This window comes from Catharus ustulatus, chromosome 2, assembly GCF_009819885.2.
Source record: "Catharus ustulatus isolate bCatUst1 chromosome 2, bCatUst1.pri.v2, whole genome shotgun sequence".
Classification (NCBI taxonomy): Eukaryota; Metazoa; Chordata; class Aves; order Passeriformes; family Turdidae; genus Catharus; species Catharus ustulatus.
Window position 1 is genome coordinate 90,697,125 of NC_046222.1, and position 13,209 is coordinate 90,710,333.

General features: G+C 44.8%; 1 protein-coding gene across 1 annotated transcript; it reads right to left on the reverse strand.

The window, feature by feature from the left end:
* Nucleotides 1-816: 816 nt before the first annotated feature.
* On the reverse strand, nucleotides 817-9,768 carry LOC116992918 (regucalcin-like). Its single transcript, XM_033053044.1, has 7 exons — nucleotides 9,689-9,768; nucleotides 6,267-6,435; nucleotides 5,635-5,817; nucleotides 4,750-4,965; nucleotides 3,161-3,292; nucleotides 2,390-2,544; nucleotides 817-1,270 (listed from the first exon to the last, which is right to left on the reverse strand). Exons 2-7 carry the CDS (start codon nucleotides 6,430-6,432, stop codon nucleotides 1,220-1,222), a joined length of 903 nt encoding a protein of 300 aa, XP_032908935.1. The 5' UTR covers nucleotides 6,433-6,435; nucleotides 9,689-9,768; the 3' UTR covers nucleotides 817-1,219.
* Nucleotides 9,769-13,209: the final 3,441 nt, after the last annotated feature.

The following is a 13,209-nucleotide window of genomic DNA, read 5'->3' on the forward strand; positions in this document are numbered from 1 at the left end:
GGCTTTGAATTGCAGGGGTGAAAAGGTCAAATACCTCAGAGGAAGACACTGAAACGTGTGATCTAGTAAATGATGGGTATTATTGCCTTCTTTGCAACATTATGAAATGTCAGCATTAAAGATCTGAAAATACATTATGTGCTGTGTATTTTTCCAGGCAGCAAAAAGATAGCAAACTCAATGCAAAGGCTAGATTTCACTGCATATCTACAGGTCTGGAGCATTCTGAAATCCTGGAAGGATCACAGTGGTTCAGTGAGTCCAGGGTAGTGCTGGGTCATTATTTAAACAGCCACTAAAAATACACCTTGATGTTGTGCTTTCTGGAGGAGAAGGGAGGGGAAAAGGCAGAAATTGCTCGAAACAGGAGTGATGAGCACCGGAAGAAAGGGAACAAGACAGTGCGCACATTAAGATGTGTGAAGCAAAGGGAAGTTGGTGTGTGGCTGCAAGTATCACCCCTGAAAGGACAACTCCACCAAGCATCCATGTTTGGTATCCCAGGCTGTCCTGGTGGTTCACAGCCTGTGTGTGCACTGACTGTGTGTGGTCAGTCAGTGTTTTCATGGTCACATCTGAATGCAGAGAAAAAAAAACCTGTAAGCATTTCTTTAAATGTAGTTGCATAGTTTATTTTCAGCAGCCTAAGTGGTGTCCTGAAGAGAGGACAGCCTGGAAAAAGGCTAATGAGGATGTAAGAATGGAACTTGGATACTACAAATAGGTTTGATCATCAAAAAAAAAAAACCAAAAAAACCCCAAAAAACAGAAAAAAACCCGACTTTGGGGGAATTCTGCAGCAGAGTAAGAGCCCAGTTCAAGACACCATCCTTAAAATGTTTATTAAAATCTGCCTTATTGTTGCTGGTGCATCACTGGCGTAACATGAGGAGTCAGATTCTGCTTTGGGAACTGCACAGACTTGAAAATCCAGAGCTGGTCATCAGAAAGTTCAGCGAAACTATGCTTGAGCATTTAGAGGTTTATGGAAAGCCACAAAAGCTACCAAGGTGTAACACAGATTAACTTTACCTCTCTAACCTATTGCATCAAGCCACAGGCCCACAGAAGAAGAAATATCTTCAACTCCAAACAAGCACACTCACAAATGTGGGCTTAGAAATCCTCACACAAATAAATTCTGTAGTTCATTTGACTTCTTCCAGTCAGAGTTACTACAAGATGGAAGCATTTCTTCCTTGCTGTTTAGAGTCAATGTTCAAGCAGCATAGAAATTCTGTGGGATCCCTTTCACACCCAGGCCTGTTATCTGTTTTAAAAAATGAAAAATGAAAAGATGAAAGAAAGGAAACAGATAAATCTCCAACGGAGTGTAATGAAAACATTCAAACATTGTATAACAAATCTCATAGCAACAGATTACTACATGGAGGGTCCCTGCTTCAAGAGGAGCCCAAAAGGCATCATTACTTGGAGCTCTTTCAAACTCTTTAAGATCACTGAGATTATCAAGCACTACTCAATAATTTTGCTAATTTAAATGTTATCTGTGGCCCTGAGATGTAGTCCTTATCTTCAAAACAATTAATAGTAATTTTTAACATGCTTTGCCCATGCAAGACAAATGTGAGTTTGGAAAGCACCAATTCCAACTGGAACTGGAGAACTCAATAACAAAACCAAAAAATACACTTATTGTAAGAACTGCACTTTATTCTCCTGATGTGCTTTTTTGCTAATAGAGAAAAAAAAAACATGAAGAGAGAAACAGGTTTCAGATTCAAAACCCCCAGACAAAAATATTTTCTAAAAAGTAGCAAGCATTTTTAACAGACAAAAAATCCAAAAAGTTTTTGACTTGAGATGCAAGATTTTGCCCTGGTAAATTTAAACATTTAATTTTCAAAGGAGAAATATATTCTGTAAACATTTAGATTTCCTGGCACAATGAAAAACTGAGAAGGAAGAGAATGAAATTTCCAAAAGTGATTAAAATATAGCAAGAAATAAAAGCAATTCCTTTTGGTTACAGAATATGCTATACATATGGCAGATCCATACCCACTCACTGCCCTCAGATCCTGACCAGCCAACTTTGGCCAATCCAGGTATCAACACTATTAGTTGTAATTTCTCCAATCTTCCTTCCAAGTGCATGAGCTGCTCTGCAAAAGCAGCTGAGCCTGGCTGGGGGACAAGCAGTGCACCTGGAGCAGCTCATGAGGTGAGCGTGATGAAAGAGGGCAGGTAGGGACACCTCACTCTCAGAGCATGAGGCTTGGTAGGTCTGATGTAGAGAAAAGGAAAAGGAAAAGGAAAAGGAAAAGGAAAAGGAAAAGGAAAAGGAAAAGGAAAAGGAAAAGGAAAAGGAAAAGGAAAAGGAAAAGGAAAAGGAAAAGGAAAAGGAAAAGGAAAATGATCGGCTCACCTTGAAAATCTCTCCCGCATGAGGTTCCTTGGCTAAGGTGGCCTCGTCCAGTCCATCATATGCAGAAGTCACATACATTTCTGAGTAGTCTTTTCCACCAAAGCAGCAAGAGGTGATCCTTGGAGTAGGCAACCTCACAGTTTGGATTCTTTTTCCTGGGAAAAATGTGCAATTGTTTTCTAATGCTCATTTTTTAGGAAGCATGTCATTATGAATGTACTATTGGTGCACATGGCACAGATGTCACATTTTCTCAGAAGGCACCTCCTCTTTAGACAGAGACCATATCCTAAAGGACAGTTTGTGGCAAAATCAAATTATTTCATCTGCCTCACCTCTAACTATTTTTCAAGCTCTCCTCCACATCTCTGAGGCTTCATTTGCTTTTCTTAAAATGGAGCAGCACTGTGTGTGAGGTCAGGAAGGGCAGGGATGGCTCTGGGATGGATGCTGTTCCTTAAAGTATTTTCCAGTTAAACAGTTCAGCACTGAGAAATTTTATATGGAGTATTTTGTGGGGGTTTTTTTTGATAGAGGTATTTTTAAGAAGAGTGTGTAGTTCATCAGCCAGCAACGGGAGCAGGGGTACCTGACACTGGGAGGCAGCACAGGGAGCAGCGCTCCTAACATGATCAGAGCCTGAGCCAGCAATGCTCTTGGTAACCCATGGGGCAGAAATGAGCAATACATTTCACCTTATCTCACCTTCAGACCATTCCTCCTGCTGCCATTCCCCTCACATTTATAGGCACAAACTGGTGGAGGTGTTACCTGTCTCTGGGTCTATGCGGATGACTCTGCCGCCGTCAATACAGGCCACCCACAACTTCCCTTCTGTGTCTATGCACATCCCATCAGGCATTTGCTCCTCCTTTTCCAGATGGTACAAAAGCTTGGGGCAGGCTGCAGGAAGAGTTACAAAGGTGATGTCATGAGGGCTGCTATCCATTCTGTGTCAGATCCCAGTCTAACATCTTCCATGCTGTTGCAAACAGCTATGTTCATTATCTGTGAGAAAGACATGCTGCAAAATGTACATCACACCCACATTTTGCAGATGTGTTCAAAGCCTAATTCAGCCTGGCAGAGACAAATCCCCAGCACGGCCATTGCAGTCTGGGATTGCACTGAATTAGTGTTCCTGTCATTTTACCAAGAGAAGATAACAAAATGCCCCCATCTTTCTTGTTAACCCACCTGCTGCTGCCATAAACACAACTGCTGCAAGTGCAATAACTTTTCCTGGACTTTCACTGGTCATGGCAGCCTGGATATGTCACATAAATAATTACCTGGGTTTAAACACTGGGGATAAGCCATCTCTCCCAGCTAAAGATCAAAACCTCTACTTTTTAATGGCCAACCAAGCAACTAGTCTGGATTAAGCCTGGACCCAACTGCTCATGGTCTAGGATGCAATGCAGATATGTTGGTGAGCACGTCTGGTCCATGCAACAGGGCCCATGGGCATGGACCACCTGCTCTGACCAACCCAGCACCTTCTGGTCATTACACTACCCAAGAATGTGAGCATAAAGTCAAGCCTAGGAAGCTCAAACAAATTACTTTTTTATATGTGCAGGGGGAAAAGTTGCATTGTATCTTCTTTTGACATCTTACATCCTAAAATCTGAAGAAAGAGATGTCCTCAACAAAATGAAATCTGAGTGAAGGTAATTACATTGTGCGATTTTCATCTGTGATTACCCAAAGTCTGCACTCTTTAAAGTACAAAGGCAATTCAGCCATTTAAATTCCTGTGGAGTATGTCAGGCTGATACAGCATGAAAATATTTCAAAGACTTTTGAAATTAGGTTAGATCCATTTTGCTTACACTTAAATTTTATTCCTTGCAGATATAATAAAAATGTTTATCCATAAAATTAAGTTAAATTTGAAAACATCTTAATTTCACAAATTTGGCTGGGAAACCTCCACCACAAAGACAGCTTGGTCCTCCGAATACCTTTCTGTGAAATACACATATGCACATTCTCCACTTGTATTTATGAAGCTAGTACAATCAAAGTAATTCCAGTAGATGGCACTCAAGAATAAATACCATCCTAAAAGCTTCCTCATTCTGTAGTGTAAATGGCTTCTTCCCTGCAACTCATTGAACAGGTCTGAGTATGAGCCATCTCTCCAGATGAAAGTAAGCTGAAAGACTATCCAAAGTTTTTTCATCAAATACACCTGGTAAGTAACTAAATCTGAGAAATGTCACAGTCAGCCAGCTGACAAGTTGTAACTGGAAGAGATGAGATCTGTCAAATAAATCACTGCATGTCACAGGCCCAAGTCCTGCTGCAGACAGAGCAGTAGCACTGCTTGTCACCAAATTCAAAAGCATGTGTACCAATCTTTCCAGTGTGCACATCATAGCTGAAGGCATGGACAGCATATGACAGGCTGTCGATGTGAAAGAAGGTCCTGTGGTCCAGAGACCAATCCAGACCATTGGAGATGTCCAACTGGTCTAACTGTTTTATTACTGAATGGTCAGGGAAGAGGGTGTAGAGAGCTCCTTGCCGCCTCGCTCGGACCCCTGGTGCTGTCTCTTCAGCCATCGTACCTGAAATGGAAGCGGGAGCACTGGTTAGAAAGTAGAAACTTGCTCCTCGTGTTTGATCAAAAACCTCCTCTAAGTGTTACCAAGAAGTCCTAGGGAAAAATCATATGATTGTGATTTTTTTTTCTTTTCTTCCTTAAAAAAAAAATAAAATATTTTTAGGAAGAAATTCTTTGCCATGACCTCTTTTCTGGGGAGTCGGTTCCAATGCCTGACCACCCTGTGGGTGAAGATCTTTTACATAATACAAAACCTAAACTTCTTTCTTGCCTTCAGGAGGCTGATGATTTCCCCCATCCTTGTTTTTCACAGGCTAACCAATAGAAGCTGCATATAAAGGGTGCAAACTGCAGCTCATATTCTGCTCTAGAAGCTGCATCCTCCTCTACATCTACAGAAAAAATCCCATCTACATGAGCTTTTCACTGCCTTTTCCATGAAGGCAGTTGTTTGAAAAACACCATCCATCAAGTAGGAGAGCCTTCCTTTCAGATGGCCCTTGTCAACAGCATCTGTCCTCATCTAGGTCAGAAGATGTAGAGTCCCCTCTTCTCCTCCACTGGGCAGTAACCAAGCAGAGCATTCACAAGACAGGGAATAAAACGCCTTATATAAGGCATAACTGTAATTAGTTTCCCTTTGCTCCAGGGTAAATTTCTGCCAGGAACTTACCAGCAAAAAACCTCCCCTTTGGATCTACTTTCCCATCATTGAACCTGTTGTTGGGTTTATCCTGCTCGAGCTCAAGGATGGTGGTGACTGCCTCTGTGTCCCAGTCCAGGAAGGCAAACCTGGTCCCCAGGGCAATGACATAGCCCCCGCACTGGCGCAGAGCCACGGAGCCAACACGGGCATCTGTGGGTGAGAGACAGCAGAAGATGAAGGGCATCTCTGGGGCCATCACTCAGCCCTCACCGAGGGCATCTGGGCTTGACTGGGACATCCTGGCTGGGAAAGGCTGAGCTGATGCTAAGATCTTTCTCCCCTGGCATTGTCAGCACATCTCACTATCTCTATTGCATGGATTTTTCCACCTTCTACAGCCATTAGGACTGTACCTCTTCCTCTGCAGGTGCCAAATGAAACACAAATTCCCATTTGGGCTTATCAGGGGCAGCATGTGCATGGTCCTCTCTGCTCGGCTGGCTTAGGGACCCTGTGCTCAGCAACACATTGTGGGAAGACAGGGTGGGTGATCTCATGGAAAGTAAAAGAGACCATCAACCTGAAGGACTCCTACCAGGAGGGGTGGATGGGGCAGACAGAGAAGACTCCCAGGATGAAGCAGGAGTACAGACTCTTACCCACAGACACGCTCTGCACCTCATTGGTGATGGGGCTCCAGCGGCAAACTTTCTGTGAGTTGATGTCTACGTAGACAAGCGCATTCTCCCTTTCTTCCCAGACTGGGCACTCTCCCATCCGGTTCTTCTCCTTCACAACAGACTCGATTTTGATGGAGGAAGACATGGTCTGAGGGGAAGTTAATAATGGATGCAATTTGAAGCTCTCATGTGGATTTTTTCATGACTACATTGTTTAAAAGTAGAGATTGTAAATCTCCAAATTCCACATGACAAAGTAATTTAGGAGGTTCTTATGACATTTCCATGGCCTCATGGTTGGAACCGAGCTTGAGGTGCCAAAGCTTCTCCTTACCAAAACTTTCCTAAACCACAGCTGCTGATGAGGCACCTGCCTCCAGGCACAGGAGTGCTGGGACTATGGCTCTGAGCTGGAATCAAGCTGCTGTCTGGGGATCCATGGTCCTAAGGGTCCCCCAGGGAGGGATCAGAAGGCAGCAGCACCAATGAGTCAGAAATCTTTTTGTGGAAAAACAAGGCTCTGCCCTATTAATACCTGTGCATTGACTTTCTCCGTAGGAAGACATTTACACACCCACAGCACTGATTCTACTTTGCCACAGAGGCCACTGCACAACAAATGCCTGTTCCCACATCAAGTCAGTGAGAATATGCAAATACAGAGGAAGGCTCCTGCCTTTGAAATTCTACTGCTTTGTTTTCCCTCTAAGCATTTCCTCTTCATCAGCTCCCTCACTGCCCAAACTTAATCTTCAACCTCTGCTGCACACTCCGAATTTTTTCTCAATGCCAGGCTGTCGGGTGCAATTACCTCGCTGCTTGGGGGGCCAAAGCCACCAGTGAAGTTCCTATTCCATTTCCTTCTACTAGAATTTGTTCATGTGCTCATGCCGTGGCTACCCTCTCCCTGTTGCAGCAGGGTGCTCACAGGGACATCAGTCAATCAGCCACAGCTGATTGACACCCACACAGGGTGCACAATCCATCAGGTTTGTGTCCAGTACCCACTGACGTCCTCCTAAGCAGGGATCCTGGGCCTGCCCTGACCTTGCTGTGGGGAGGGATGTGAGCAATAACCTCCACCATTCAGCTCTTACAAAAGAAAGAGGCCCACTCACTTCCTCAGTCACCCCTAATGGAGCCGCCTCCACTGCTGCACCCACTGGCCTCAGCACATTTTTTCCACAGATTGGGAGATAATTCTTGGGAGGCAGCCAATCCTTGATATAACATCAGTCCTAGGGATTACTGTCTTCAAGTGGGTATTGTGTCCTAGTAGGTGAGCTGGTGATAAGGTTTACAGATAATTAATTAGCATTAATGCACTTCAAAATACGTGGGAAGAGTCAGTCAACCACTGTGAATGGAAATGCCAGGGTTGAGGGACATGGGATCTTTCCTGCAATGAGTCACACCACCAAGGCAAGTTTCAAACAACCCATCTATCAAATACATCCTTCTCCCTTCCAAAATCACTGGCCACAAGAGTCTGAGCAGCAAGCTGTTCCATGCAGGCAAATAGCATCTAAAACATAAATGAGGATACACAGCAAGATGCCAAGTTTTAACCTCCAGAAACCTGTTAAACAATGCTTGAGCTGGAGGAGTGAGTTTCTTGTGGGTTAAAGCTTTGTGTCATGTGGCTGCCATATGTGGGACCCGAGGCTTGGAGACACAATGCTGACTTTATTGTATCATGGTCTGGAAAGCACAGAGCTGTTCTCAGCCCTCTGGGAAAACAAGAGTTCGGCAGCAGCCCGGCAGCAGTGCAGCTCCTGCAGAGGCAGAAAGCCTCCAGATCTGCAGCAGCCAGGGTGTATTAGTCTTACCAGTGGTTTCATTGACCCCACCAAGCCTTATTAAACCTTTCTTTTCCCACCAGCTCCTGTTTCATTTACATCCCCCTTGTCCAACTTCTGCAACACCAAAACAGGGGCCTGGCAGATAAGCCGTGGTGAAATACTGATTCATAGACCCATCCCACATGCCACATGAGGAGTACACAATCACACTGTTGCCAGATGTTTCACAAGGCATAGGCGGGGAGAAACCATCCTGCCTGCACCAGCTGCCTGCTTCCCCCTCCCCTGCTCCCCCAGTGATGCTGCAGAGACCTGCCCTGTCCCATGGACCCTCAGTGCACATCTGCCTTCTCTGCACATTCAGCCACAGCACCCATCCCCTCTGCCAAAGAAATAACTCCTGCGTGTCACTCCAGCTGTGGAGGTTTCCATACTGGTGAATATCGTGGCTCAAATCATCATCACCCCTCCCTGTTTTTAAGAAGCGGGCAATTAGAAGGGAAGGTCTATGTTTTGCTGGCTAAGGTTTCACTAATTTTTACAAGCAGCTGAAAATGGAAGGTTTTAACAGGAATGACCATCCAACCCTAGAGTGGCAGCATTGCCCTCCGAAAGAGTCCCCAAGCTGTGAGGGACTCAGCCCTGGTCCTGTCCACTTCATGTTCCCCCTCTGGTTAGTGCTCTGCTCATTTCCTGCCATGCCCTCCCTGCTGACACCCCATGGGACTATGCAGCAGTAACATTTCACCAAATGCAGCATCTCAGAGGGAAAAATGAGGAAATTACCCCCAAAACCTGATTCAAAATACCCCAGCATAATCAGTCCCCAGGCATCCTGCCATCTGGTACCTTTATCTGTGGCACCTCGCACCCTGCTTGGTACAGCACTGACCCATCAGAGATGAGCATGCCAGAAAAGACGAGAAATTCCAAGCAAAAATCACCAAATACTTCTGTGTTCTCCCAAAGCAAAATCCCTGCAGAAAAAATAATCACATTCATCCTGCCTATAGCCCCTTTCAAACATTTTGTTGGCTTTGTAGCCTCCTGGACTCATCCTCAAACCCATTATGGAGACTAAGGGATGGACAGGTGTCACCAAAACATTTTCCAAGTTAAACTGTTTAACTGGTAAAAATTACCAGAATTTGGAGACTGTAAGAAAATTTTCCTATTAGGAATAAAAAACTAATGTAAACATCCTTTCTGCTCTGGAAACTAAACCCCTCTCTGGCAGTTATTTGAAAATAGCCTTTCTAGACCTCTGTCTACATTCCTTTTCAAATCATCTGGACAAAAGTTGGTCATTTCAGCACCCCTAAAAAGATACAGGTAAATCAAAGACTAGCCTTAAAAGTTTTTTTGCTGTTTCCCTCCCTCTCTCCTTCCCATGCAAACATACATAATTTCATTCTTCATGCCAAACTAAACCTTCAAATAAGCAGGCAGACAGCTAAAACTTCTAATATACAGTCAAGCAACCATCTGCATAAACCAAAGAATTTTAAGAACCCTTTTCCCCTCAGTCAAACAGCTGAACATCTTTACCAAGCTGGAGGACACCTATGTGAAACTCTGCAGCTCATCACATCAACGCACCTGCTGAGGAAAATATTGCGAGAGCTGGGTTGGTGACTCTTTTCCAGCACCGGTCCAATGAAACTGGCTGCTGTTTCCTGCGACGGTTAAAAATGTGCACCAGTTGATGTTATCTGCATGGAGCAGGTAACCTTTTACATTTTGTATTCAGTCAGCAGTCACATGAATGATGAGGCAGGGACCAAAGCCTTTCTGAATGGTCTGGTTTGCAGTGCCAGCAGCAGGACATGTGATAGAGAAAAATCCTTGCTCAGTATTTTTCTCATGTCAGGAGAGTGCGAGAGGGAAACTGAGGCGTTGCACCATTCGGTCGCCCCAAGGGCTAGCCCAATCTTCCAAAATTTAGGGTGTTGAAAAGGGAAGGTTAATGAAAGATGCAAGGGAGGGTTTTGTAGTACTCTGATAAGGAAAAAAATATTGTGATTAAGGCTTATTATCGTCTTTAAGACTTGGCTCCTACTCCCAGCTGTGCCACAGCCTTCTTGTGTGTGAAGCCACAGGGCTCCTCACCTCGAGGATGCAAAGCCTGATCCCACTTTGGCAAAGAGCTCCAAGCTGTTGCCTGTAGCACACACAGGGGAGAGCTTTTACCAGGCAGTCTCAGCAATTGTCACAGATGCTGCAGGATGGCAATGTCTTGCCTGACTTTTATTATCTTCCCTCTTTGGCATTTGCCTTCTTTTTTTGTCTGTGGGAGGCAAAGGTGGAAGATGCCAAGGGCCTTCTCCCGGCCAGCCCTGCTCAGCAGAGGTAGGTGATGGCAGGGCCAGCAAGGTGGGACAGGGCAGGCTTGCCATGGGACAGCGTCCAAGCTGGGCAGTGAGCCCGAGCAACCACCAGAGTTTTGGTGACAGGACCACACTCAGTGAGGGCAGAAGCCACTTGGGAGGAATTAGCCCCAATCCAGTTTGCAGGAACAATGCATTTCTTTACTCATGAAAGACTTTAATGAACTTTTTAATTTGATGTTGAAATGATTCACAGGATGAACATGTTTCCCTGATAAGCAAGTAGACAAGATAGATGTATTATCCTACAGTCACCATCAATCCACATCCAGAGATTAAAAAATTACAGCCTTAAGACACAGACAAATTCAAACATTTCCAGGGGAAAAGCCAGTAATATTTCCAAGCCAAGCTCCTTCCAAAATCACTGTATTACAGACAAGGTAATTCTGGGTGCCTTGAGAACCCTTCTGAGTTTTCCTTGGCCTCCAATGGCTCCATCTCATCTCAGCACAAACCTTCGGTCTCTGTTTGCTCTCAGAAAAATTATCATATTATTCTGTTTTCTTTTTTATAACCTAGATGATAACTTAGAAGGGAGGTTCAAGTAGAACAATACACATTTTTTCCACAGCCTTTTCTGCTGGAAGACATATTCAAAAGAAAAATTCTGGCTTATGATAATTTTCAATGAAAATTAATTTTCAGAGGGAAAAAAAAAGGACTGAAAATTATAAGTTATCTTGCTTTCTGCAAAATATTTCCGAAAGCATTTTCTCTAAATGGATTTTGGAGGACAAAAACACATTTTCCACACAGCTCTTCACTTCAGGTGACTTGATTAACTTCCCCATCACAGGCTGCAGCAAAGTAAAACCAACTGAGGCAGGGGGAGAAAGAATTCACCTTGCTGCAACTGAAAACACCAAACATGCAGATTTCTGGGCGAGTAGCTTGGCTGCTGGATTATCAGTGGCACAGGAAGGACAGCAGCTGGGAAAATTATACCAGAACACATCTCTAATTTATTCATGTGGCTGCAAATGCCCTGGGGATGTCCCTGCCACATTTTGCACCATCTCTTATTCTTACCCTGACCACTTCTAGGCTACCAACACAAACACCACACCTCCCACTTTGCCATCTCAACATGCCCCATCTCTGCCTTTCCAGAAGTTGGTCACTTTAGGAAGAGACACATCTCAAAGGTTTTTGGCTGCTGTTGATAAGTGGTGCAACTCTGCAGTAGCAGGTGCATGTATTTGCCAGCCAGCCAGCTACCCTTTTAATTGTTTCCACAACATAAAGAGCCTGGCCCTGCCATGCACTCTGTTGCTTTCTAACATTGCCGGGTTGCAAAGCAGAAGTTTCTAGTGAAGTTGGCCAAAGGCAGCCACACACCCCTGCACCTCTGGCTGACACCCAACCACTTGTCTCCTTCTAGTGTGGCTTCCCCGCTCCCACTGCTTTGGTGTCCTCCGATGCAACTCTTACCATTTCTTTTTGTAGTCCCTAGTTTTTATCAACATAGGGTCAGGAGAGTATCAAGGCATTATTGCACCACATAATGTGGTACTTAAACAATTGTATTTGTCTTCTGTTCCCACAGGCACATGCTCAGACAATAGCTTGGAATTTGTTCTTGTGGCTTTGCAAATATTTAGTAAATCCATCACTTCCCTTTTTTTCCCCACAACTCCCCAAAACATACTTGTGTTACTTATTCCCCTTGAGGGTCCATCCCATCATTCATTGCTCTAAAAACTCAACTTTGCTTGTTATTTGGTTGTCCTGATCTCTCAAAATTTTTATGCACCTCTGCAGATGTCTCCCTCTTGGGGGGAGAGCCCTCCCTCTAACAGGCATATAAGAGTTAGCAAAGACACAGGTATTAAAAACCCTGGGCAGATACAGGTATAGGTACTCACCCCAGCGATGTCCAAAAGTGAAACCCAAGCTTATCTTTTCGTGGCTTCACCCTTTTGTAGGAAGGGCCTGGTTCCTCCCTTGTGCTCGAGATGGGAAGAACTGGAGCTCCCCAGGCAGGCAGTGCCGCCTGCTTTTATTTCAGCAGAGCTATTTTGCCAGCAAAGGATTACTAGAGCTTTCTCCAGCTCAGTTGGGAACAACTACGCTTCACCTATGACTATAGATTTTGGTCATGAGGGTGAAGAAACCCTTCAGGGCACAGCAGCTGCTCCTCCTGATACAGCCTTTCCTGTCACTGGGTTCTTGCTCAACCCTAATTGAAATCAGTGCTGATCTTTGATCAAAGAGGTGAGCGCCATTAATAAGAGAGGGATTAAACAAAAGTCAGGAAGCCTTCCTAATTGAGGGAACCGGCAACGGCTCAGCTCCAGTTTGCCAGATCCAGCGCTCTGTCATGGGACTCAAGTCAAAATACGCCGGCAGCACCAGTTTGGGCTCCTCGGGGCTGGGACGCGGGAAGCAGCTATAGCCTCTGCACTGGAGGCTGCGCCGAGACGCGCTCCCAGGGCATTTCGGCAGCATTAAAAATGCAACTCTCCTGGCAGAGTTGGCTCTTCCTGCTCATGTGAAGCCCACGAAACCTGCATAGCAAAGCCAAGCAGGTGCTTTTACAAAAGGGGGAGGTGGCATTCATTTGTAAAATGTCTGCAGCAGCTTATTTTACCTGCCTCTGCTCTCACGCTCACAAGCACAAAGAAATGTGTTATTCAGACATCTGCCCAGTGCCACCCACGCACAGTATGGAGGAAGAGCAGCCATGGCCTCCTCCCTGTGTCTCATGGGTGCCTCCTGGCCAGCTCTGAT